The sequence below is a fragment of the Engraulis encrasicolus genome, chromosome 13 (assembly GCF_034702125.1).
Source record: "Engraulis encrasicolus isolate BLACKSEA-1 chromosome 13, IST_EnEncr_1.0, whole genome shotgun sequence".
In the NCBI taxonomy this organism is placed as follows: Eukaryota; Metazoa; Chordata; class Actinopteri; order Clupeiformes; family Engraulidae; genus Engraulis; species Engraulis encrasicolus.
The window spans coordinates 55,675,170-55,702,669 of NC_085869.1; the positions used below are offsets into that span (position 1 = coordinate 55,675,170).

Here is a 27,500-nt window from a genome sequence, read left to right on the forward strand (position 1 = left end):
GAGAGAGAGAGAGAGAGAGAGAGAGTAACAGAGAAGAGAAGAGTCCCATTATTGCCATGAGTCACCAATTCATTGTCACACAATTTCACATCATCATGATCATCATTAACACGTCGCCTGCAGAGTTTAGTCACTTTCCTAACCTTATCACATGGGAGACAGGGAGGGATGAATGAAGAAAAGGAAGAGGTATAGAACAGGAAAGAAGAGAGCACAAGATAAACAAACAGAAGGGGGAGAGAGAGAAAGAGACTGTGAAAGCAAGGGCTCACAGAAATGGAGGATGCGAAGGCAAACTGAAAACAGACAGAATGAGACCGAAAGAAACACCAGGACATCAACACCATAAGGAATGGATCTACACACACACTAACCCCTACAGTTGAGTCCATGCATGCGCGCACGCGCGGACACACACACACACACACACACACACACACACACACACACACACACACACACACACACACACACACACACACACACACACACACACACACACACACACACACACACACACACACACACACACACACACACACACACACACACACACACACACACACACACACACACACACACACACAGCAGTTAGAGACTCGTGTTTCCACATGGCGTTCTGTAAGTTCTTTCTAGTGAGGTCCATCCATACTGTACTGTATGTCTGAAACACACTCCTGAGCCTCATCTTGTGTCACTGACGCTCGCTTGTACGTCATTTCCCCGACCTCTCTCTTTCCCCCTCCTCCTCTTCTCCACCTGTTTTTTGTTTCTAACTGACCTAGCCATTGGCTTTAATCTTTGCGTGTCCCATTTTCCATCCTCTGCCTCTCTCTTTCTCTTGCTCAGTGCTTCTCTCTTTCTGGTTCTCTGATTCCCTCTTTCTTTTTTCCATCTCTGTGACACGGTGTCCTAAATGCGAGGGATGCTACTGACCACAGCGTCAGTTTGTCTTTCTCTCATTGGCTACACTGTCACTTTAGCTCGGACACTGTTCAGCAAGAAGAATATTAAGCATTTTTTTTTCTTTTTTTAAAAACCTCAAATTACACAATAAATCACAGTGCACCACCCTGCCACCAGGAGCAATTCTTGCTCAAGGGCACATTGATGAGGGTCAGACAAAATGGGTCTTGAACCGAACTGGCTCCTCTACCAAATGCTCCTCTACCACCGTCTCAAGTAGAAAGTAGTGAATGAATGAACATTTTGGACAGGTTTGGCCCATGACACATCTCAGCCGTTTTCCTCACCTGAGTTCGTCCCTCCTGCGGCGGATGAGCTCCTCGTCGAGGCGATGGATGCACGTGCCCTCACTCTTGATCTTCTCAAAGTGCTTCTTCACCTCCTCCCGCCACTCCGACTGTTCAGGAACAATGCAAACACACACCCAAACAACATGCAAATTACATTATAGGTTGAGAAAACATAATGATCAGCGATCCTAACTACCCTGATAATATTACTTGTGTTTTGATTCATACAACACTAATGGTTCATCTTGAGGACAGTGATTTCATATTAACATTTTTTACAGTACATTATCACCTCGTGAGCAGACGGAACATCTTCTGATTGGCTGAGCAGGTATCCTTTATTCCCCGGTAGCAGGACACCTATGATGTCATGCGGGCGTGCAGGCGTCTTAGTTGCTTCTTTTCTAACTTTCTGGCGAAGTGCCGTTACTAATTCTATCGCATCTGGTTGTCTAGTCAAGACTGCGTCGTTAGTTCTATCGCATCTGGTTGTCTAGTCAAGACCCCGTTACTAATTCTATCGCAGCTGGTTGTCAAGTGAAAACCCAATCGTCAATTCTATTGCATTTGGTTGTCAAGTCACCCCAACGATCTGCGCGCGGCCTTACATGCCTCCAATAGAGGCGCGACTCACTAGATTATGAAGTGGTGCCCATAGCAACGTACCAAGGCAGTGGTTAATCTACTTTCTCACGAAGCCTTAGATCAACATATTAATAAATTAACACTGAAATGCTGGTAACTGGGTGATAAGCGGAATAGCGGCCTTCGGAAAATGGACTTTGCTGCACCGTCGGGCTGTTAGAACGCTCCGTCTCGTCCATTATTTCCCTTGATATAGGGACACCTCGTCGGCCGCTATTCCATACATAATAAAGGACAGATGAAGATGGGATAACAAAGGTCTCCATTGTATTAAATGAGCTCTTGAGCTTTTCTAAAGAGATGTAGTACACTGAAGTTCCAGAGTACGGTACCCAGAAAAAGCCAAACGTTTCTGTGTTTCTTCACCCGAAACGTGAGCTTTTAGTCCTCTCCTGAAACCCAAACTCTCGGAGGCTAACCGCAAGGGCTTGGAGGCCACCTGGCCTCACCCGAAACCCCTCCAGTGATTTGGAAACGGCAAGGCAAGCCAAGCTTACCTGAGATCGAACGTTCCTGAGCACACACGGACGCACACATGCACACGCGCGCGCGCACACACACACACACACACACACACACACACACACGCACACGCGCACGCGCACGCGCACACGCACACGCACACACACACACACACGCGCACACACACACGCACATGCACCTGACACTTAAGGACTGTGGCCACTTCTTGACCTAAAAGCAGTGGAGACACCAGAGCTAATCTTCGGAGAACGGTCTGCTGATTTACCTGTAGACTACAAGCTCCGCCCATCTGCACCTCACCTGATTCCTGCTGGCCCTCACCTGCACTGCCTGACCAGGGCTCTCCTGAGTAGGGGAAAAGGCCAACTTTCCTTGGAAAATTTAGCTGCTTCATGTGCACTTGGCTTTCTATCCGAGTGAAAGGCATGAGGCTTTATAGTACATATTTCTTTCTAGAATGTGTCTACAAAATTGTGTAGTATGTGTAGCTACTGTAGCTTCATTTAATTTATTGACAGAAAATAAATGTTGCCCATCTAAACAGCTCATTTCTGTATCAGCTTGTTTCCAGTTCGTCTGTCCAGCCATTGACCAACCCTTTGTTTTTATGGCCAATGACCTTGACGCTCTCCAAAGCAGTCCAAATTGAAAGTCTGAACTGAAGCGTCCGAGTCTCAACCCTGTGAACACCTGAGCACTCTTGGCCTCTCACCTGAGACTTGAAGTAGGTCTCCTGAGGAGCTCCGAGAATGTCCGCCGAGGCGATGTCCAGGTGCAGCAGGATCTGCCGGAACGATGGCCTGTTCCTTGGCTTGCCCTGCCTGTGGAACAGGAAACAAGGTCGATGCAGAACAGAAGCGAGTGGCTAACAAGAGAACCAAGAACAGAATGGAGCAAAAGAACCAAGAGCATAACCATCATCATTCAGATTTGGAACGCTCAGGGGATAGAACAGGGAGGTAATAGGGCATGGTGATTGCTGGGGCAAGGCAATTGACCCAATAATGGAACCTGTCCAGTCATCACTCGGGGGCACATTTGAGGCCCAGGGTATGCTTGCTGCAGGATACGTGTGTTCTTTTCATGCATGAGTGCGTTGCCATGCGTATTACTGTGTATGTCAATTTTGTGCATAGTGGTCTGATTTTTCTGAAGAAAGTATGTGCACTTGTTGTGTCACACATCAAGCATACCCCATGCCGAACAGTGGGAGCGCTCCTTCCTTACCATGCCTGCTTCATGAGTATCTTGAAGCCGTCGGGGCAGGTGGAGGGCACGGGCAGGTGGAGGCTGTTGCTGCCCACGCCCCAGATGATGGCCGAGGAGTCCACGTCCTTATAGGGGATCTCTCCCGTCAGCAGCTCCCACAGCACCACCCCAAAAGACCTGTAGGAGGCGACGAGGAGAGGAGAGAAACGGGAGCGTTAAACACAGCACTGGAACACTGTTACACTAGCCTCGCGCACCATCCTACATACTTCCTGTACTTGGCTCCGCACTACGTCTGGTACCCGTTTCTGTGGAGCGATGTTGACCGGTAGGATTTGCGCCGGGGTTCCGACAAATGGTCCTACATTGTGCTTTTATCCTACGGTAGGATGTTATGTCAGACATGTCTGTTAAACCGCCATAGATAGACGTCAGACATGTTTGTTCAACGACTTATAAGATAAATCCTGATTTTTCCGAAAATGGCCTTCCGGCTTCTTGCAATCGCGTCAGATCAAACAACCTCCAGACCATGAATACGAAATGAAATGATAGTATTATAAGATGGTCAGGACCAGGCTACTGTTACACTGCAACAATGGAAATGGAGGCCATATCAGTACTTGTAGTGCTGGTGGTAGCTAGGCCACGCCCTCCTAGTGACGCAACAGCTTTAGCGTTGCTACCAGTCAGGTCAAGAGCAATGCAAGTACCGGTACTTTCTGGGTTCCTGCAAATAAGGGAACTCCTCCCACTTTGTTGGGAAGCAAACAATCATTAGCAAACCAAGGGAGGCCATTTGGGAAATGTCGTAAGGGAAATGTTAATTGTTATGCTCTTGGTCAGACCAAGTCTCGAAGAGATTGTGAGAGATTTGAAAATCGAATCAGACTATGCTGGTGGTAGCATTGATCAGAAAAACTGTTTAAGTCTTGCATATTGACAAAGGGGCTTTTGCTTCGGACACAACACTTTTGTCTACGACCTTCATCAGGTCACAAAACATCGTGAACAGAGCAAAAGTGAAATGGCCAGTGTGCTGGAATTTGATCGCTTTTATGATTACTGGCAAAAAACACCAGTTGCAGGTGGTAGTAGAAATAGAAGTAGTAGTGGTTAAAGTAGAAACTGCCATTTGTAACATATACTGTAGCTACACAACAATAATAATGTCATTGGACATGGAGCTCATAACAACGGCAGTAGTGATGGCAGTAGTAGTAGTAGTACTAGTAGTCACAATATGTAAGCTGTTAAAGTATAATTAAATATTAATTTAATAAATGTGTATGTAGTTTGTATCAATACTGTACAACTAACAGTGTATAGTGTAGGTATAGTTGGTACAGCTACTAGTTATGTGGCTTCATGAATAATGACAGCATATCTCCATGTGCAGGCGCAGGCGCAGGCGCAGGCGCAGGCACACGCACACGCACACGCACACGCACACGCACACGCACACACACACACACACGCACACGCACACGCACACACACACACACACACAACAGTTGCTGATGATGTCCAGAGTGCTGAGTTACAGACAGCAGCGCTGTGTGCGTCACAGCCTCTCCATCACAAATGAAGTTTACACGGAGAGATAACACCTCGCCAGCTCACGTTTCAAATACACAACACGGGAGCAACACGGGAGCCATGGGGCTAGCAAAAGCAATAACACTACACTGTTTACCTTGAGACCTCTGAACAATGCTAACATCTGAATACTTTAGCATCTCTGGTGACAGTGTACTGGGATAGCGATAACATTACGGGTGGAGAAATGCCAGTGGTACAGTACATCAACCGTGACCTAAACCAAACCCACCCCTTTATTGCCAATGTAGACTATCTGTGCAGTATACAAGAGATTAACAGTCAGTGCATAATCAACAGTACACTCTTCTGTACTATAGTCTATTTTACATTATATGCAATCTATCTATCTATCTATCTATCTATCTATCTATCTATCTATCTATCTATCTATCTATCTATCTATCTATCTATCTATCTATCTATCTATCTATCTATCTATCTATCTATCTATCTATCTATCTATCTATCTATCCATCCATCTATCTATCCATCTATCTATCCATCTATCTATCTATCTAATCTATCTAATCTATTTTACCCTACTCTACTGTAACCTTGAAGGATTTAGCCATTTTACACAGAGCCTTTTATAATATTATTGTCATAGGGGTCCCAACCAGAATTGCCAGATATACTGTAACCATCATATTTGTACCATAATTTTGTCCTCTGAACGATCAAAGACACGATATACGATAATGTCAGAATTTTTATTCAGTTGCCTTAAACAACCATTTGGTTTGTTTACAATATGTGTACCATGTGGCAACACTGCTCGTATGGGTAGTACGACCACCAGTAGCCTATTGGAACCACTGGGCTACACAATCATTACAAGGAGCACAAGGCTAATGGCTCATTTATTAAGCTAGCGCACATCCGTCACTGCTACCACCCACTTGCTGTGATCTCATTATGTGTGAGTGTCTGTGTGTGTAGGCCTACTTGATAAATAAAGTGCTAGCCAGCTAGTTTCATGCATATTACTCCTTCCTATAGTTTACCGTTAGTGGTTTCACATATCGACAACACTACAGAGAGATATATGAAGTATTCATCCAACACGACTAGGCTAATGGACACTAGTGTAGTTCAATGTTTATTACTCCAACCTACAGTACAGTTTTTTTAAATATTTTTTTGTGGACTATTTAGCCTCTATCTGAGACAGGACAGTGAAGAAGACGTCAGGAAATGAGTGGGAGAGAGAGACGTGAATGACCTCGGGCCAAAATCGAACCCGGGTCCTCTGAGCAACAGCACAGTGCACCAGCCCACTGAGCCACGTTGCCCCCTATTTAATGATTTTCGCTGCTACCTTCACTACACAGCTGTTGTAAGTAACCTACCTAGTCCGTTCGGTCACAGAAAAACATTAACGGACACGTGGACTGTTCGCAGAGCAGGAGGGCCACAGATGGCATAGTTATTCACAATAAAGAGAGTGGCCTTATGGGTAATTTATGAAGTGACACTGCATTCATTATGGTATTTATAGGCCTGTTATGAAGTGGCTTACGTACGTCTGTTCGCATTTTTCACATGATTGGTGTTTGTGTATTTTGGCTTCAGGCTCTCTCTCTCTGTGTGTGTGTGTGTGTGTGTGTGTGTGTGTGTGTGTGTGTGTGTGTGTGTGTGTGTGTGTGTGTGTGTGTGTGTGTGTGTGTGTGTGTGTGTGTGTGTGTGTGTGTGTGTGTGTGTGTGTGTGTGTCTGCATGTGTGAGTGTCTGCGTATGTGTATGCATGTGTGTAGCTCTTCTTCCACTCCTCACCAGATGTCCACCTTCTCCGAGACGGGTTCGTTCCTGATGACCTCCGGGGCCATCCAGGCCACCGTACCAGCGAAGGACATCTTGGTGCTCTTATCGCTCAGCTCCTTGGACGTCCCGAAGTCCGAGATCTTAACCGCATCATTATGGGTCACCAACACACTGCGATGCACACACACACACACACGCGCACGCACAGACACACAGACGCATACAGAGGCACACAGGCGCACACACGCGCACAGGAACACACAAAGCATGCACAGACACAAAAACAAAGCAGGCACACACACATATATGCACACGCACATACACGCAACAACAAAGAATAACAAAAACAGGGAAGAGCGGTGTTAGTGCAAAAGGAAGAACCTTAAAAATGACATCACTACAAAACAAATACACTTCCGCTTCTGATTACAAGAATTGAACCACATATCATCAAAAAGTGACTTAGTGGCCAATGGTTCAGCCATTGTCTCTTTGTAAGGAAAGATGACTTGCTTCACTGTCGATTCATATTTTGTTCCTCAAAGGCCGACCACGAGTACCGTTTCTGTAGCAGCCAGCGTTGACACGTGTCGTGTGCCCGCATCAATGCAGCGCTTGTTTCTCCGTGTCTGTTGCCCTCTTCCCTCTTACATCACTTGTTGGTCTGACTGTTTGTTTGTTTATATAACTGGATGTTGTGTTATTTAGCGACGGAGGCCATTTTATGCAAAGATTAGAATGAAAAAAAATAATGAAGGCATTAAATTATGCAAGATTATAATCCCACTTAATTATTCCAAAACATTTATAGACGAGGCCTTTAAAACAACCAAAAACAAAACGACAAGAAAAAAAAAATGCACTGTACTACTTTATCTACGGAGTAAAATAAAGCCATTAGTCTTGTCCTCAAGGCAGTGCCCCTGCTACTGTATGTGGAACGTCCTTCCCCTCTCCCCTCTGATAGTGGAGTTGAACTCCAACTGCCCTCTCAGTACACAGTGCTGTTCATTCCCCAGTGGGTGTTATTCCCCTCCCTCCCGCCTCTTATATCCCTCCGTCTCTTCCATCCATCCCTGCCTCCTCCCCTCCTCCCTCCATCCATCTTTCCGCTCCACCCTGCACCGCTCAGAGGACGGGGGTGCAGTGAGCGGGCTGCAAGTGTAGCAGTTGCATAGCATATGCAGAATAGCATTGCATAGCATAGCATTGCATAGCATAGCATTGCATAGCATAGCAAAGAATAGCATGGCAGAGCATGGCACAGCATTGCAATTAAGTACAACACTATTGGTGTAGTGTAGTGTACTATAGAATATATAGCGTATAGAAGAATAACTTACAAATGACAAGAACAGTATGTGTGTGTGTGTGTGTGTGTGTTATGTGTGTGTGTGTGTGTGTGTGTGTGTAAAGAGAGAGGAGAGGTTTGAAAGGAGTGATATGTGAAGAGAGAGAGGAGCAGAAGGAGCACTGATGAGTCAGTTAGAGTGCCTTTCTTTCTCCTTTTCTATCTGTCTCTCTCCATTCCTGTTTCCCTCTCTCCCTCTCTCTCACACACACACACACACACACACACACACACACACACACACACACACACACACACACACACACACACACACACACACACACACACACACACACACACACACACACACACACACACACACACACACACACACACACACACACGGAGAATGAAGTCTGGCCCTCTAATTGAATAGGTTTTTTTCCTCCTTTAAATCAATGTCAGCAAATTACTCCTCACCACTGTCTTGCTGTGCCGCGTGTGTGTGTATGTGTGTGTGTGCGCACGTGCGTGTGCGTGCGTGCGTGCGTGTGTGTCTCAAAGACCACAGTGTTCTTATAGTACACGGGTCTGTCTCTTTAAATGGGAAAGAAATACCGTAGCCTGAAGAGGCAAATTCATCCAATCACCAAGCACCTTTAGGAGCATGGAAGGTGGACATTTAATTTCATTGGCTCGGGCGGGGAGATCAAATATTAACAACCTCTACCCGGAATCGCAGACTCAACTAATTACCCTCCCAACCTCCCAAAGAAAAGCATGTGTAATCGTGTGCTTGTGTCCTGCAGTATTTTTTCTGTGTGTGTGTGAATGTGTACTGAACAGACTGAAGTTCTGGGTATGTGTGTATGGCTGTGTGTGTGTGTGTGTGTGTGTGTGTGTGTGTGTGTGTGTGTGTGTGTGTGTGTGTGTGTGTGTGTGTGTGTGTGTGTGTGTGTGTGTGTGTGTGTGTGTGTGTGTGTGTGTGTGCGTGTGCGTGTGCGTGTGCATGTGTCATAGAACTACTCACTTGGGGGACTTGAGGTCTCGGTGTATGATCTTGTGGAGGTGCAGGTAGTTCATACCACTGGCGATGCCTGATGCCCAGTCTACCAGCAGCCGCGGAGTCACCTTCAATGGATAAGTAAATGAAATGATGAACAAATAAACAAATAAACAGATGGATGATTCAATGGAGGAATAAACAAATGAATGAAATTAATTACAAAATGAAAGAATGAATGACACCTTTATTGCCTTGAAGAAAATGCGTCTTTCACCCAGGTAGTCACAACACAACACAACACAACACAACACAACACAACACAACACAACACAACACAACACAACACAACACAACACAACACAACACAACACAACCCAGTGTATATAAGTAAGACAACACTGACAAGGCCAGAGGACACTTCCTACTACCCACTACTAGCCAATTGAGGGATTACTTTTATTACTGAATGTGAAAATAAGCTTCCGTATGCTTATTCGACATGTTCAGTGGATTTGGGGATTGCCCGGCCTTTACATATAGGAAGAAACTTTAGAGACCTGCCTGTGTGTGTGTGTGTGTGTGTGTGTGTGTGTGTGTGTGTGTGTGTGTGTGTGTGTGTGTGTGTGTGTGTGTGTGTGTGTGTGTGTGTGTGTGTGTGTGTGTGTGTGTGTGTGTGTGTGTGTGTGTGTGTGTGTGTGTGTGTGTGTGTGTGTGTGTGTGTGCCTGTATGTGTGCACGTCTGTGTCTGTGTGCGGGCACGTCTGTGTCTGTGTCTGTGTCTGTGTGCGGGCACGTCTGTGTCTGTGTCTGTGTGCGGGCACGTCTGTGTCTGTGTCTGTGTGCGGGCACGTCTGTGTCTGTGTGCGGGCACGTCTGTGTCTGTGTGCGGGCACGTCTGTGTCCGTGTCTGTGTCTGTGTTTTACTAGATTAAGACATGAGACCCACCTTCCTGCCAGCCCTCAGCACCTCGTACAGCTGTCCCTGGGCACAGTACTCCATGATGATGCAGTAGCACGGGGCCTGGGTACACACACCCCTGAGGAGGAGAGGAGAGGAGAGGAGAGGAGAGGAGAGGAGAGGAGAGGAGAGGAGAGGAGAGGAGAGGAGAGGAGAGGAGATGAGAGGAGAGTGGAGGTGGGGATGAGAAGAGATGTTGGGAGAGGAGAGGAGAGGAAAGGAGAGGAGAGGAGAGTGGACGTGGGGATGAGGAGAGGAAATGAGAAGAGAGGTGGGGATGAGGAGAGGAGCGGAGCGGAGAGGAGAGGAGCGGAGAGGAGAGGAGAGGAGAGGAGCGGAGAGGAGAGGAGAGGAGAGGAGAGGAGAGGAGAGGAGAGGAGAGGAGAGTGAAGAAGGAGAGAGAAGGGTGCGAAAAATAGAGGTCCGGATGAGGTGAGGGGAGGAGGAAATGAGTAGAGAGGAGTGGAGGGGTGAAAGGATTGAGGAAGGAGTAGAAGGGTAGAAGGAGAAGAACAGCGCAGAACAGAAAGGAGAAGAAGAGAAAACAAGAAGAGGACATCGTCACACACTTGCACTGTATTGTATTGTTTTAAATCACCCTGCTTGGCTAGGCTAGACAGTAGAGTAGTGCTGTCTCTGGGCTACACTGGAACCTACATTGACTCTGCCTGCACCGAGAGACACCGCCGTACACACTACACAACATTGCCTTGTTCTGCACTCAAGTTCACAGCATGGCTTTGTGCTGTGAAGGGAGGCCAATTGCATTAGACTGCACAGTTCTGCATTGACTTGCTGAAGTGTGCTGTAATATGAAGTATAAAATGCAAACTTAATGGGTATGTCAATATTGCTGAAATATAGCACTTCGTCTCTAGCCTTGCTGAAATACATTTACAAAATGTGAGTTGTCAAATTTGCAAAATGTAGGTACACCTTGAATGCAGTTGAGTAAAAATGATACGCTTTAATGTTTTTCTTTTCACAGATTTTTTTGGCAAACGCAGTCGGCAGCATGATTCTGTAAAAAACACAGTATGATTTAAGCGTATTCCATATCATGGATAATGCAATATTTTATCCATCCTTCCATCACTTATTCCGCTCCATTTCTGAAAAGTATCGCATATGCCGTAAATGTCAGATTTCTCAAGAGCTTAAGTGAAATGTCAGCTTTAGCAGCGTTGGCCATGTATTGCTGAAAAGGCCAGACTCTGAGCTTCTTAAGCCCAAATCGTACTTCCAGAACCAGGCACTGAAGTATTTCAGGCCTTCTATCCCGCAGTGTCCTGAGATAGCAGATGGAAAGGGGAAAGAGGAAATAAATCATGGAGATTGAGTTACAGCAATGGATTCACTAATCCAGTATTTAACCAACCAATAGACAATAAACAAACAACCCCCACCATTATAATCAGCTTGGGGATGCTGAATTAAGTAGGAATTAAGATGGAGTGTGATGGCTGCATTCACACAGTGCTGGGTCAGATTGACAATTGCTACGTTTACATGAGACATTTAATTCCGAATTAACTCACTTTAATTCTGAATAACGGTTAATTCCGCTTTGAAAACGGCATGTAAACACTTCACAACGTAACCGTAGCCAATGGGAATTTCACAGGTGGGCTTTCTGCTTTCACTACGACACATGGGAGGTACTTTTCCCTTGCTTCAACAAGGTTTACATTTTTATTATGTCAATGTTTTTATAATGTGCCTGTGTCTTCCCTGTGTCTGTTTGTCTGTCTATGTGACAGTGCTTTCCTTCTGTTGTGTGCGTATGCCTGCGTGTGTGTACGTGTGTGCATGTGTGTGCGAGTGACATACTTGAACGTTATGATGTTGGAATGCTTGTGTTATCTCAGGTCCTTAATGTCTGTTGTGTGTGTGTGTGCGCGCGTGAGACGTACTTAAACGCTATAATATTGGGGTGCTTGAGTTTCCGCAGGTGCTTGATGTCTGTTTCCTTCTGTTGTGTGCGTATGCCTGCATGTATCTACGTGTGTGCATTTGACGTACTTAAACGCTATAATATTGGGGTGCTTGAGTTTCCGCAGGTGCTTGATGTCTGTTTCCTTCTGCTCCCGGACCTTCTTGATGGCCACCTCCTCAGAGCGGAACTTGCCCAGGAAGACGGCCCCCTGCGCCCCGCTCCCCAGCCACTGCAGCTCCGAGATCTCCTCAAACGGCACCTCCCACATGTCTACTAGGAGGGGGGGAGAGAGGGATAGAGACAGACAGAGATAGATAGATAGATAGATAGATAGATAGATAGATAGATAGATAGATAGATAGATAGATAGAGATATAGAGATAGATAGAGAAAGAGATAGAGAGAAAGAGAAAGAGAAAGAGAAAGAGATAGAGATATAGAGATAGATAGAGAAAGAGATAGAGAGAAAGAGAGAGATGAGTTACACATGCACAACCCCCTGTGTCTCCTCAAACAACACCTCCGACATGTTTGCAGGGTACAAGGAGAGGCAGAGTGCATACACGTATAGTGGGTACATACCAGGCTTGTACGAAATTCCGAATGGAAAGAATTTCAATTCAAAGTAATGCCATAATACGAACACTAGGTGGTGGTGTTCTATGTACTTTCAATGGGTGGTGTAGATTAAATTCAAAGAAATTCAAGGTAATGGCACCACCTAGTGTTCATATTATGGCATTATTTTGAATTGAAATTCTTTCCATTCGGAATTTCGTACAAGCCTGGTACATACACACACGGCACATGACATATTCACACTCTCACACACACACACAGACACAGACACAGACACAGACACAGACACAGACACAGACACAGACACAGACACAGACACAGACACACACACACACACACACACACACACACACACACACACACACACACACACACACACACACACACACACACACACACACACACACACCTGTTCTGCCCTCACTGATCACAGTGGCTGTGTGTGTCCATGAGAAATGCACCTGTTAAGAATCTGGAAATCTAATGTACACTTGTGACTGCCTAGGTCCTATGCGATGCATCTTATTGTGCACATGTCATGTGAATAGAGACAATAAAATGTTGTTTATTCTGTTCTATTTTATTCTATTCTACTCAGATGGACTAAATCACATGACAGATTTTCTATAATATGTACAGCATACATGCTCCATATATGCACATGCCTGCCTAGAGTAGAGTAGAGTAACTTTATTGATCCCCAGGAGGAGATTAAGGATACGATTGCCTATGATCGGAGCTCACTGTATGTACGTGACTACAGCACAGTGCATAGCAAAATGGGAGGCTATCTATCGTCTAGGGTTGCCCCTGTCTAAATCAGCAGCACTGCTGACAATGCCTAGTATGCCTAACCCTGATGGTGCTGCTACTGTCATGCTAACGCCACAACAGCATTGACACATCACAATGACACGACAACAACACAAACATCTCACTGTACACATATCTATACAGTAGGTACAACACAATGTTGTCTATTCTATTCTATTCTATTCTATTCTATTCTATTCTATTTCATAGCAATTCTATTTTGTTTTATTCTATCGTCTTTGATATTTCGCATATACAGTACCTGTACACGTATACATGTCTGGCCATGTGACTGTCTATGATATGAATTCATTGCATACGAGAAACAATGCAGCCAACATGACCCCCTGCGGATATGAGCTCGACTGCTGACGCTGCCTGGTATACCTAACACTGTCAGATACCATCATGCTAACAACACAACAGCAGTGACACATGTGCTACCAAACCAATGACAATGACACAATAACAACATTAACAGACTGTGACGGATACAGAATTATCTGACCTGCACACAGAATGTGTGTGTGTGTGTGTGTGTGTGTGTGTGCGTGTGTGTGCGCCTGTGTGCACATGTGTGTGTGTATGTGTGTGTGTGTGTGTGTGTGTGTGTGTGTGTGTGTGTGTGTGTGTGTGTGTGTGTGTGTGTGTGTGTGCACGGCACTGCACGCATATCTACATCAAAACAGACTCTACGATATCAAAACAGAGCCACAGTTTCATGTATACTAGTATTACTCTCCAAAGAGAGAAGGAGGAGGGCAGTAGGCAGCTGGTGGAGGGAAGAGATGCCTGCCATCATACCAGAGACAGATGCAGTAACCCAACCCAGCCCTGCCCTGCTCAATTCATCCAGCAAATGCCTTATTTTATACCACGCACAGCTACCACATGTGTGTGTGTCTTTCTCTCTCTGTGTGTCTGTGTGTGTATGTGTGCGCGCGCGTGCGTGCGTGCGTGCGTGCGTGCGTGCGTGCGTGTGTGTGTGTGTGTAATCCATGCATACTTGCTTCTTCATCTGTTTATGCAGGTGTGTGGGGTGGCCTTTGTGTGTCACCTAATGTATGTACAGTATATGCTCTTGGGTATAGCTGGGATACCTGGGATTTGGCTTCCACTAAACCCAACTCATTCTCCTCCCCCACTCAACTGCAACTCTAGCTTGGTTTGATCCATTACACACATTCAGCCATGGACAGCTGGACCGGTCCATTAACATTGATGCGGGGATGAATGTGCGTGTCTGGCCTGAAGTGGATCTAACTGGATCTCTGTGTCCCTCGGCCCTCAGACAGGAGAAACCTCACTTTAATTTTCCATTCCGTGCCGGAACTCTTGTGATCATGTTCCGACGGTGGCATTCTAGAACGCCTGCTGGGCAGGACAGCTGGGCTGAGCGCTGTTTGAGAGAGCCAGGGGAACTGGAGGCCCTTCAGGCTACTGCAGACCAGACAGAGCCCAGCAGACCAAGTGATGAGCCAGCGGAGGCTGACAGTCAAAACAATGGGAGCGCCGACTCACAGTGTTGTATGGGTGTAGTGACTTAAATGTTTTGCACAAATACAAAGTATAAGGATATGTTATTGTCCCAGACATGCTGGACGGAATAGCACATGCTGTGAAGTTACTGATGAATGAATTTACCACTATATGTGACAAAGACGCAGATTACAACAGATTGACTCACACTGTCTATCTTTGTCACACTGTCTCCCTCACCTTGCACCTGCAATTTGTGGTGGAGTATGTCCTCTTCAATGACACCCTGTGTGTGTGCGTGTGCGCGTGCGTGCGCGTGCGTGCGCGTCTTTGTCCCTCACCTTAGTGCTGCAGCTTGTACTCTGCATAATTGGTTGTGTGTGTGTGTGTGTGTGTGTGTGTGTGTGTGTGTGTGTGTGTGTGTGTGTCTATATCTGAGTCTCACCTTGCTACTGCAGTTTGTACTTGCTGGAGTAGGTCTTCTGGAGGACGTGTGTGTGTGTGTGTGTGTGTGTGTGTGTGTGTGTGTGTGTGTGTGTGTGTGTGTGTGTGTGTGTCTCACCTTGTTGCTGCAGCTTGTACTCTGTGGAGTAGGTCTTCCCGATGATGTTCCAGACGGGCTTCAGGCACCCGAACAGCCCCTCCAGGAAGCCTCCGCCCTGGCCCGCCCGGTGGAAATGCAGCTTGATGTCATCCGGGTGGGGATGGTGATGATGATGCCGATGGTGCATCTCTCCTCCCTCCCCTCCTCCATCCCCACAGTTATGGTCCTCCAAGCACCCTTCTCCACCACCTCCACTTCCACCACCACCACCGCCACCTCCGTGGCCGTCCTCGTTCCCCTCCTCCCCGCCGCTGAGGCCTCCTCCCTGGCCGCAGGAGCACGGAGACTCGGCCTCCCTCTCGTGGTCCTGGAGCTGCAGCATGCTGTTGTCAAAGTGGTCCTGCTCGCGCGTCGAGTCCTCGCTCAGGGCCGTGATGGGGGGGCTGATGCCCCCGAGCATCGGGTCCTCGTCCCCGACGCCACCCCTGCTGGGCAGGTTGAGGTGTTGCAGGGGAACAGGGAGGTGAGTGGGGGGCGCCAGGTCTGTGATGATCTGGGGGGGTGGCAGCTGTTGTTGTTGTTGTTGTTGAGGTGTTGGTGTTGTTGTTGGTGGTGGGTTGGCGTTATTGGACCCAGTGTTGGTGTTAGTGGTGTTATGGGGGAGCAGCGGAGAGCCCTGATTGGATGACGAGTTGTTGTTCCCACCAATCGTGGAGGGGGGAGGGGCGGGGTTGCTGTTGCTGTTGGTGTTGCTGTTGGAGTTGTTCTTCTTCATGGCGTCCCCCACCACACTCATCTTCAGCTCCTCCTTCAAGGTTAGAGAAAGATCAAAGTCAAGGTCAAAAGTCAAGTCACGGTCAAAGTCAGCTTAATCGTCAGTTTCTTTACCTGAACTGGACATTCAGTGGCGCTAAGAAATTATGTCCCAGGCATAGACATGACAAACGTTCATGTGCAAAATTAGGCATAACAAATAATATGTTCTCCCCTACAGTATCTGTATAGGTAGGTAAACATAAGAAATACTAGTCCCCCATGAACAAGCTACAAGCTACCGGCTGCAAGAGTAGGTTCATCTAGTTGGCGTAAACTATGTTATACATGTGTATCTGTACATGTACATAATACTAGCTTTGAAAGATCAGTTCGGCATTAGAAGAATTCTATAGAAGCCTGGCATTCCTTTTATTTATTTAGATCAGTGATTGGCCTACACCTTTAGCACAGTGATTTCAAACCTGTGCTCCCATTCCAGTGCGTTGCTAGGAGATTGCAAGCCAGAGCGCTGAGTGGCAGACAGTGCAGTAAGACCTTGGTTACATATGTACTCTGTGTAGTGTATATGTACTGTAAACCTAACTAACCCTTTTTTGCGTGTCTGCACGTGTTGCTCTGTATATTTCCTGTGCACTTTGTATATTTCCTGTGCACTTTGTATCTGCTAGTGATGTTGGCTATGATTATGTCCTCGATTGTAAGTCACTTTGGTTATAAAGCGTATGCCAAATGCAATGCAATGTAATGTAATGTATAAGAGCCAACGGCTGACCTTGAGCTTGCCCACCAGCAGGCTGGGGCAGGAGGCCCAGGAGAGCACCTCGGGGGAGCTTCCCATGGTGCCGCTGGGCGTGTGCATGGGCGTGGGCCCCCAGCTGCCGACCAATCAAACGACAGCTGCAAGGCCGCTGCCACCGCCGCCTGGGCCCTAGAGTAGGGTTCTATTGCCACTCTGGTAGATAACTGTGGAGGGAGAGAGGGAGAGAGAGAGAGAGGGGGAGAGAGAGAGAGAGAGAGAGGTAGAGAGAGAGAGAGAGAGAGAGAGAGAGAGAGAGAGAGAGAGAGAGAGAGAGAGAGAGAGAGAGAGAGAGAGAGAGAGAATTGGTTAGTTATGTTTGTTGAGAAGTGTAGTAGTCAGCTGGTTATACAATACAGTAATACAGCTATAATCCACTAACATGAACAGCAGGACAGAACACACCAAAAGACAGGAACACATCCAGCATCCATACATCCAACTCCAATATACAGTAATCAAACAGTAAACATAGAGTATATAGGCATAGGCCTAATTTCCTGATAACACCACCAAAGTCAATCAGTCAGATAACCAAGGCCTGAGCAGCCTGGACCAGGATCGCTAGAGCACAGTGGTCTGGCTTGCCACATCCTCAAACCCTCTGTCCACTCCAACCCTATTATACTTTCTTGATACATTTCATTCTTCATTTTACATTTATTTAACCCTCTAGCTACCAGGATTTTTTTTGAATAGGTCGGAATTCTACCAGGAATTCTAAGGGAAAATGATCATTTTGGTCATAATTTAAATAATGTCAAATAACTTGAAAAGAAATGAAAAGTGTCAATTACAAGTTACTTTCATATTAAAGTAGAGAAACCACACTTTCAAATGGTATATCATTTATGGATAATTAATTGTTCAGTATTCTCATAGAGTGCCTTTGATGTGGATTAAATGACGAAAATGTGATAAAATCCGATATTATCTAGGCCTATCTATCTATATATCTATATATTTAGGCCTATCTATCTATCTATCGATCTCTCTATCCATCTATCTATCTATCCTTCGTCTATCCATCCATCCATCCAGGGTCAAAGTTGAACAATGATCATGTGACGACAACAAATGTCGCTCACCCAAAAGTCCTGTTTTCAAGCGGTTTCAAGCGGTATAACGGTAATGGACTACACTAGCTAATAATGTTTGAACTAAACCATGCCAAAGACGTGTAAGGATAACCGTAGAAGTGTCCGCGATAGCAGACAGGACATGAATGAAGCTGTAAGGAAGTTTCCCCTCCCAATTTGGCACAGGTAAGACGCGCCAGGCATCACAGACTACAACATGATCTAAAAATAGCCTAAATAGTCATAAACATGTGCTGTTGACCATGAAAATAGATCGAAGAGGGTTGGAAGTTTTCATATTTAGTGTATATTGGTTGTAGAAACAGAATGGTTGTGTTTGTAGCCATCCAATCTCGGACGGCCGTCATTTGAATTGACCGCAGATTGCCAAATCGCATAAAGCGGCGCATCTCGTAATAAAATCTAAAATGCTGAAAAATAATATAATATAAACATATAGTTTTTATACTGAAAGTATATCGAGGAGGGTCTGTAATATTGAGCTAAAGTGTTTGAAAGCTGGAAAAACTGCATGATGACGGCCGTTCAGCCGTATTTTCATATGAAAATATTCCGGCCGGCCGCGGCCGTTCTGGTACAGATCCAGCCGGACGTTCACGGCCGTTATGGTAGCTAGAGGGTTAAAGAAGATAACAAAATCACATTGGGATAAAATTCTATTTTCCAAGAGAGCCCTGGCAAATGTAGCAGCACATTAACAATATTACAAACAGACAAGGTAAAACACATTTTACACAGTACAAATATACAACCCCTCTGCCCCAAACAGGACCTAAGTCATGCGCCTCTATGGGACCCAAGATAAAAAATAAAAACAATGAATCAGAGCCCAAAAAATGTCAACAACACTGACTCCTGTTCATTGTTTTTTTTTATTAATTTATTCTGGGTCACATGTAAGGGCATGACTTAGGCTCTCTACTCTCTGTTCCTCTCATCCACCAATCACACATGCTCCCATCTACATTCTTCCCATCTATTTTGCCCCTCCCCACACACTACTGTAATTCGCCCTTCCCTCTTGTGTAACATCCCCACTCGCTGTGTATTCCACTATCATCGCATTTCATCCGCTGAGGTTTCACGTAGCTATTGTATTTTTTATTCTATTTTTGGAAAGTACATTGAATTGTTTCTCTGTATACAACTGTCCCACCCACTCAGTCAGCATTTGCAACGTCTCATCCACAGCTTGCCCCTTACACAGTCATGGTAATCCACCAATGGTCCCATCCTTTTGCTTTCTCATCCACCAATTGCATCGGCCTCTGCCCCTCCCTTGCTTTGCCTTCCTTGCCCAGCCCCCACCCACAACCCACTCACCCTCTGTCCTTCATCCATCCTCTGTCTTTCTAATCCACAAATCTCTGCACACTTTCCCTCTCTCACCAACCAATCACAATCGCCCAGTCTCTTTCCCTTTCTCTCTAACCCCCCAATTATCAACTCCTCTGCTTTGCCACCTCCTATTTGCCCTGTGGTCTTTCCCTCACATCCATTACTTGCCCTATCTTGACTTCTCCCACCCAGCAGTTGCCCTATCCTGGCTTTTGCCCATATCCAGCTGCCCCATCCTCTGCCCCTCCCATACACCTCCCTATTGCCCTTCCCACAGCTTTGCCACCCCTCATTTGTCCGACCCCCAGCTTTGCCCTGCCCCAGTTGCCATACCCTCTGCCTACCCCTCTTGTCCCTGCCATCCTCCCTCATTTCCTCTAACTTGGCTTTGCCCGTCCACCAGTTGCCCTATCCTGGCTTTGCCTCTCTGATCCACCATTCGCCACACCGTCCCTCCCTCCCCCTTTCCCCCCACCCTTCCACGCCTTGCTCCACCCCTGTTCCACCCTCTGTCCCATCCACCCACCCCCGCTCCACTGACCACCCCACCCTACCCCACCCGGCTCCACTGGCCCGCCCTACCTAACCCTGGCCTGTGCTGTGCTGTGCTGTGCTGGCCTATGCTGTGCTGTGCTGTGCTAGGATAGGACAGGATGCGATGGGATGGGATTAAGCAGTCAGGCATTAGGGAAGATGGAGCAGGCTCAACATCTGGCACATTCTGCCTGGCCTGAGCATCACTACTGTCTCTATAGTCATATACACACAGACACAGAAGAAGACGCGCATACACACATGGACACGCACACATGGACACACATGCACGCACGCACGCACGCCTCTGCATTTTCATTGTGTAGCTAGCCAACCAATGGAAATAAATGAAACATGAGCTATAGGGTAGCCTAGTCCAATCACCATAACGAATGCAGTCATCATCATCATCATCATCATCACCATCACCATCACCATCACCATCATCACCATCACCACTAACAGAAGCAATGGCCGTACACGCCAGCCAACACTGGCTATAATCTGCTGTGTGTGTGTGTGTGTGTGTGTGTGTGTGTGTGTGTGTGTGTGTGTGTGTGTGTGTGTGTGTGTGTGTGTGTGTGTGTGCGTGCCAATGTGTGTGGTGTGTGCATGCACTTGTGTCGTTACGCAATGACCCTGCTGCTGCGGTCGGCAAGGGACAGATCTCCCTCGCAGCGGTACAGGGTCTGTGTGTGTGTGTGTATACATGTGTGCGTGTGTGTGTATACATGAGTGTGTGTGTATACAGGGTTGATGGTCATTGTGTTTGCTGTTGTTGCGCCGCTTGGACAGAAATTTATTTTTACGTCTGTTGTGGACATTTTAAATAAGACCTGGCTACAAGTCACCCAGGAAGCTCAGCTGGGCAAAATACACACACACATACACACACCCACACACGCAATTAACTTACTAGCACACACACACACTTTACTGTATACATGTCGAGCAACTGTATACGTGGCATGTACAATGTTTAACGAAGTGTAGCACAAATAAGGCAAAGTAGCAAAAACGCACACAGACACCCACACACCACACGCACGCACGCACGCACGCCCAGCACCCTTGCTCCACAGCTGTTGTGTTCCCAGGCTGAGTGGTTAGGTCCACCCCTGTGGCGCCCGCATCAGCATTGTAAGCTGCACTGCACTGCTGCCTCAGTCTCTCTCACTAAGCACATAATACAGTCTCTACAAAGAACGCCCTGGCCAAGATCGCTCGCTCGCTCTCTCGCTCTCTCTCTCGCTCTCTCTCTCACATATAGTACAGTCTCTTCAGGACACCATGTCCAGGGGAAAAAAATGCATACGCACACGCACGCACACGCACGCACGCACACACACACACACACACACACACACACACACACACACACACACACACACACACACACACAAGGTGAAACGAGGAAATGCTGTGTAAAATACTAAACACATCCCGCTGTGCCCTTTGACCTTCAAGCTGTGTGGAACTGTACTGTGTCACATTCTGTTAGATCAAGTTTATCTCGGGTGGCTCCCGGGGGGTAAATCAAAATGCAAGGAACTGGTTAAGCAACTAACCCAGAACAAGGAGTACATCAATTACTGCTGTGTTCTTTGCTGTGCTCTGTGTTTGTTGCACTATGTAGTGTCATTTCTTTTCATTTTCAGTTTATCGATGCTGTATTGCACCTTCAGTGTGCTAAACTGTGTTTACTGCTCTGTGCATTTGTCACAGTACAGTGTGATTGATGCTGTGCTGTGCATTTTTATCTGTTGGCCTGTGCTGCAGTTCTGCACTGGGTGTATGTGCTGTATCTGTATTCTGTAGTGTGTGTGTGCAGTACTGTGTGTTGTGCATTGTGCTGTGTACATACATGCATTTGTGTGTGAATGTGTGTATGAGCAGTGCAGTGCGATGTGCAGCGCTGTGTATTATGCAGTACTGTGTGGTGCTTATTGTATTTGTGATGCGGTGTTGTGTGTTGTGCAGTGCTGCCTTGCGCAGTGCTCTGTATTATGCTGCGCTGTGGTTAATGTGTGTTGCGGTGCTGTATTGTGTTGTGCGTTGTGCAGTGCTGTGTATTGTGCGGTGCAGTGCGGTGCAGTGCTGTGTAGTGTGGCGTGGTGCAGTGCAGTGTGGAATTGTGCTGCGCGTTGTGCAGCGCTGTGCTGTGTGTGTATTTGCGGTGCGGTGCAGTGCTGTATTGCGCGGTGCTGTGCTGTGTGTGTATTTGCTGTGCGGTGTGGAGTTGTGTTGTGCGTTGTGTAGCGCTGAGTATTGTGCGGTGCTGTGCGGTCCAGTTGTGTGGTGCGGTGTGGAGTGGAGTTGTGCTGTAAGTTGTGCAGTGCTGTGTATTGTGCTGTGCTGTGCTGTGTGTGTGTGTATTTGCGGTGCGGTGTGGAGTTGTGTTGTGCGTTGTACAGTGCTGTGTTGTGTGGTGTGTTGTGCATTGCTGTGTATTGTGTGGTGCTGTGCTGTGTGTGTATTTATGGTGCGGTGTGGAGTTGTGTTGTGCGTTGTGCAGTGCTGTGTTGTGTGTGTATTTGCAGTGCTGTGTATTGTGCGGTGTTGTGCTGTGTGTGTATTTGCGGTGCGGTGTGGAGTTGTGGTATGCGTTGTGCAGTGCTGTGTATTGTGCGGTGCTGTGCTGTGTGTGTATTTGTGGTGCTGTGTAGAGTTGTGTTGTGTGTTGTGCAGTGCTGTGTATTGTGCTGTGCTGTGGGTAATGTGAGAGCTGGGGGAACGAGTCAAATGCCAGCAGAGCATCAATAATGCATATATACCTCAGAGTATGAGAGAGAGAGAGAGAGAGAGAGAGAGAGAGAGAGAGAGAGAGAGAGAGAGAGAGAGAGAGAGAGAGAGAGAGAGAGAGAGAGAGAGAGAGAGAGAGAGAGAGAGGTGCTGAGAGTGCGGGTTAGGGGGAGAACGGTTTCTCAGGTACGGTAGGCAATAAATCCCTGCCCCAATACAGCACAGAGAGAGAGACAGAAATAAGTAAATAAAGGAGGAGAGAGAAGAGGAAATAGAGTGCAAGAAAGGAGGAGGAGAGACAGAGAGGTGGAGGACGAGAAGGAGGGAAAACTATACTTACTCCGGTAATTACCATTAATATCCGGCAATAACAGTAATATCATTAATCTGGGGAGAGGAGGAGAAGAGAAGAGAAGAGAAGAGAAGAGAAGAGAGGAGAAGAGTAGAGAAGAGAAGAGAAGAGAAGAGAATAGAAGAGAAGAGAAGAGAAGAGAAGAGAAGAGAAGAGAAGAGAAGAGAAGAGAAGAGAAGAGAAGAGAAGAGAAGAGGGGAAAGAAAAAATATGAGAACAGAGGAAAAAGATGGAGATAACTGTTATTTGCCGTGTGTTCTTCCCAGTGTAGAAAGTGATCCCCAACAATGAAAGGAGATAAGGAGATGAGGAGAAGAGGAGAGGAGAGGAGGATAGAGGGATAGAGAAAATCAGACAGAGGTGAAGGTAGGTTATGTCTCTGACCCTCTTTACGGGAAGGAGGGGGAGTAGAGGAAGGAGAGATAGAGTTCTTTCTTAACACCTTCTGCTATGACAGAGCTTAAGGACGAAGAGAGGGATAGAATGGAATGGAGAGAGAGAGAGAGAGAGAGAGAGAGAGAGAGAGAGAGAGAGAGAGAGAGAGAGAGAGAGAGAGAGAGAGAGAGAGAGAGAGAGAGAGAGAGAGAGCCAAGAAACTCAAAAGTGCTTATAACAGCCGACAATTATGAACTCAAGAGGCACAGAGAGACAGAGCGAGAAATAAAAAGAGAGGTAGGGAGGGGAAAAGTAGAAGGAGACGGGTATCAAAACAGACCAGAGAGAGGAAAAAAAAGAAAGAAAGAAAGAAAGAAAGAAAGAAAGAAAGAAAGAAAGAAAGAAAGAGAGCGTGCTCCCTCTATCTCCATTTCTATCTCCCCCTCTCCATCCATCGGTCTCTGTGTCTGTCTCTCACTGGAGTCTCAAGTATCGGATAAAGCCCTCTGGTCGGTCGGCCGAGGGAGCAAGTGGCCTGCTGCAGGAGCCGACACGACACGACACCACAGCCGAGCTGGGTAATTCCACCCAGCCAGAGATGCACAGAGCTGGGTTTCATCACACAGAGGAAGAGAGGGAGAAAGGGGAGGGGAGGGGGAGAGAGAGAAGGAGAGAGGGAGGGAGCGGGCGAGCGAGAGCAAGAAAGAAAGCAAGAAAGAAAGCAAGAAAGAAAGCAAGAAAGCAAGAAAGCAAGAAAGAAAGAAAGAGAGAGAGAGAGAGAGAGAGAGAGAGAGAGAGAGAGAGAGAGAGAGAGAGCAGAGGGCATAGTGCCAAGGGAGGGAGGGATGAAGAGATGGAGGGAGACAGAGATGGAGGGGCAGGAAGAGCTTCAATAATGATCAGAAACAGAGACAGACAGAGACATGCACAGAAACCACAGCAAGGAAAGAGGAGAAAAAAATGGAGGCCAGGTTTATATTTCATAGAGAAGGAGGGGGCAAGAGGGAGGAAAAAGAGACAGCAAAAGAGATGGACGGATCTGGGGTATACTTCAGCATCGGAGCGGTGCATAGGAGGAGTAAGGAAGAGAGAAGGGGGAGAAGGATGGAGGGATTATACTGCACGGATAGAGAGGATGGAGAGGAATCGAAAAAGATTGCAAAAATAGGATGTGTGGTAGCAACATGATCTCCAAAATTTCCGTGCTCCTGGACACAGACGTTAAGGACACGAAATCAGTGTCCAGGAGTACGGATTTTGCCAAAATTCAGTGCTCCTGGACACAGAATTATTTTCCGTGATGGACACACGGAAGTGCTCTCTCTATACTCCCACAGCTCTATGTTTCCATAGTCCTGTGTTTTCTCAGGATTTTTCCAAGTTCAAATATTTTTTCTCAAAAAAAACATTTCTTACTGACAGGTTAGGGTTAGGGATTGTTTTGGTCTGGGCACAGCTAGTATTCTTTCATTCATTATATGAATTTGATAGCCTATCAACCAACTGGAAAAGGCATTTCTCAAAAATATGTCTAATGACAGGTTAAGGTTAGGGAATGTTTTCATCAGGGCACAACTTAAATTGCTATAGCATTATTTTAGTTTAGGATTAGCATTTGGTATGTATTTGAAAGCACTTCCGTGTGTCCATCACGGAAAACAATTCCGTGTCCAGGAGCACAGAATTTTGGTAAAATCTGTGCTCCTGGACACGGAATTCGTGTCCTTAACATCCGTGTCCAGAAGCACGGAAATTTTGGAGATCAGACTGGTGGTACAGTGCAGGGTGGCGTCTTATAGATCCGAGGAGGAAAAGAAAGAGACGGGCAAAGAGACAGATTTATGGGTTAGACATAACAGATAGAGAAAGAAAACAATAAAGACCTCCACATTTCATCAATACATCTCCATGCTTCTGTTTTTCTTTGTAATTGGCCAACCTTGAATGTACTTCAAAAGTCAAAGTAATAAAGCAATGTTTGTTTAATCTGGAATCTTGAGAGAGAGAAGGATGGATGGAGTGTTCTGACATGGGCATGAGCCCCCATGCATAGAGCCTCTGCTTTGTCATCACCTTATTGTCACATTGCAATGGCCAACTCGTAATCTTAGTTAAGGATATCAGCACTGCCATAGCAATGTTGCCATGATGTAGCGGAGCAAAGAGTGAACTGGCCTGCCACCAGCTAGACTGTACAGGTGGCAAGAGGACCGACACAAGGTCTGAAATGTTGACTTGTTCAGGACACAGTAAAAGTGCAGTGTTAATTCGACACTTAGAGAGTTGATTACTTCGATATTGTATTCTGTCCCTGTGTGTTCTAACACTGCATTTCTTACTGAGGCACAGTATACTAGTTGCATTATTCCAACACAGTGCACTACATAGGGTGTGAACTAATGGCTATTGTTATAGTGTAGGGATGGATAACCTTTGTCTCGAGGGCCGTTTGTGGCCCTTGAGGCCATTTCATCAGGCCCTCGATATAGTTTTAATGTTATGCAGCTTCACATGAAATATGACATATTTTGTAAAGTAAACTTAAAAAATAAATTTACAAAGCAATTAAGTTATATCCAGGGGACCTAGAGAAGGTGGGGTCTGTTTTAAAGATGGCTGCCTTCAATATTGTCCTAAAGTGTAGGGGAAAATCCTGGTTTGTGTTCATAATACGGCCCTCAGAGGACTTTTACGGCTCTTGGATGATTTTGAAGTGGCCCTTCGAATGAAAAAGGTTCCCCACCCCTGTTATAGTGGAACCTGTGCTGTGCACTGTGCTATCACTATAGAGTGAACAGAATGCATGTAATATTTGGAATTTGGTGTCAGAGTGATAGACTGATAGAGAGACATACTGTAAAAAGTAAGTAAAGATGACAGCAGACAGATGAACAGAGACATGGATAAGGAAAGAGAGGCACATGCAATCAAGAGAGTTAGAGAGAAGTCACAACAAAGAAAAATGTCAAGAAAGTGACCACATAAAAAAACACATAAAACACAGATTATAGGACTGATAAAAGTGCACTGGGAAAAACAAAAAAGAAGAACAAAAAAGACCTCAATGGCAATGGCAAGACTTAAATGGAGAGCGGAATGGGCTTTCCCCACAGAGAGGGATAAAAACATTCACAAAATAGAGCGAGGAGATTTAAAAAACGAAACCAGAAAAACAAATCAAAACGAGAACACACAGACAGGCGGTTTGACACCAGCACACCTCAGACGTGAAACCTGCAATCCTGTGGCCTTGCCACTTCCTGGACTTTACTAAAGGATTCTGGGAAACAGGCCGTTTGGCCAAACAACGGCAGCGAGTCAAATATCGCTAAGCCAACGGTCCAAGCACATATGCACTTTGATGTCAGTGCACATTTCATGTCCAGGTGCACATGGTTTTGTGTGTGCGTGCGTGTGCGTGCGCGTGCGTGCGTCCGTGCGTGCGTGCGTGCGTGCGTGCGTTGCACACAAAAGTGTGTGGGTGTGCTTAATGTGTAATGTGTGTATCACTATGTGTATGTGGTGCATGTGCTTTAGAATAAGTTGCATATATTGCAGACCCACAAACTGCACACGTGCAGCTCACCTTGGGTACTGTACAATAGGTACGGTACAGTACTTTGGATTTGGGTTGCCACAGCTGCAGACAACTAGCACATTCGCACCAGTCTCTCTCTCTCTTTCTCGCTCTCCCTCCCTCTGAGCCCAGGGCAGAAACCGCCTTCTAACCACACTGCATTGCATCGGTAGACTAAATTTAGCACTTCCTGCAATCACCTTCTGACTTCTGACTGGAAAACACAGTGCCAATATTGACCATGACCACTAACCTTTGTGTGTGTGCGTGTGTGTGTGTGTCTGTGTGTATAGTACTTACTGTAGATCTGTATCTGTGTGTGTGTGTGTGTGTGTGTGTGTGTGTGTG

General features: G+C 46.3%; 1 protein-coding gene across 1 annotated transcript in view; it reads right to left on the reverse strand.

Moving 5' to 3' along the window:
* The window catches only part of si:ch211-45c16.2 (mitogen-activated protein kinase kinase kinase 13-B), an 82,332-nt gene that overhangs the window by 14,997 nt on the left and 39,835 nt on the right, over window positions 1-27,500 (reverse strand). The window contains exons 3-11 of the mRNA XM_063214349.1: window positions 17,111-17,301; window positions 15,580-16,369; window positions 12,233-12,419; window positions 10,199-10,289; window positions 9,277-9,377; window positions 6,968-7,126; window positions 3,612-3,770; window positions 3,097-3,205; window positions 1,254-1,363 (exon numbers count right to left, since the gene is read on the reverse strand). Coding sequence (XP_063070419.1) covers window positions 1,254-1,363; window positions 3,097-3,205; window positions 3,612-3,770; window positions 6,968-7,126; window positions 9,277-9,377; window positions 10,199-10,289; window positions 12,233-12,419; window positions 15,580-16,369; window positions 17,111-17,197 — 1,793 coding nt within the window. The 5' untranslated portion in view covers window positions 17,198-17,301. The remainder of the gene's footprint in view (window positions 1-1,253; window positions 1,364-3,096; window positions 3,206-3,611; window positions 3,771-6,967; window positions 7,127-9,276; window positions 9,378-10,198; window positions 10,290-12,232; window positions 12,420-15,579; window positions 16,370-17,110; window positions 17,302-27,500) is intronic.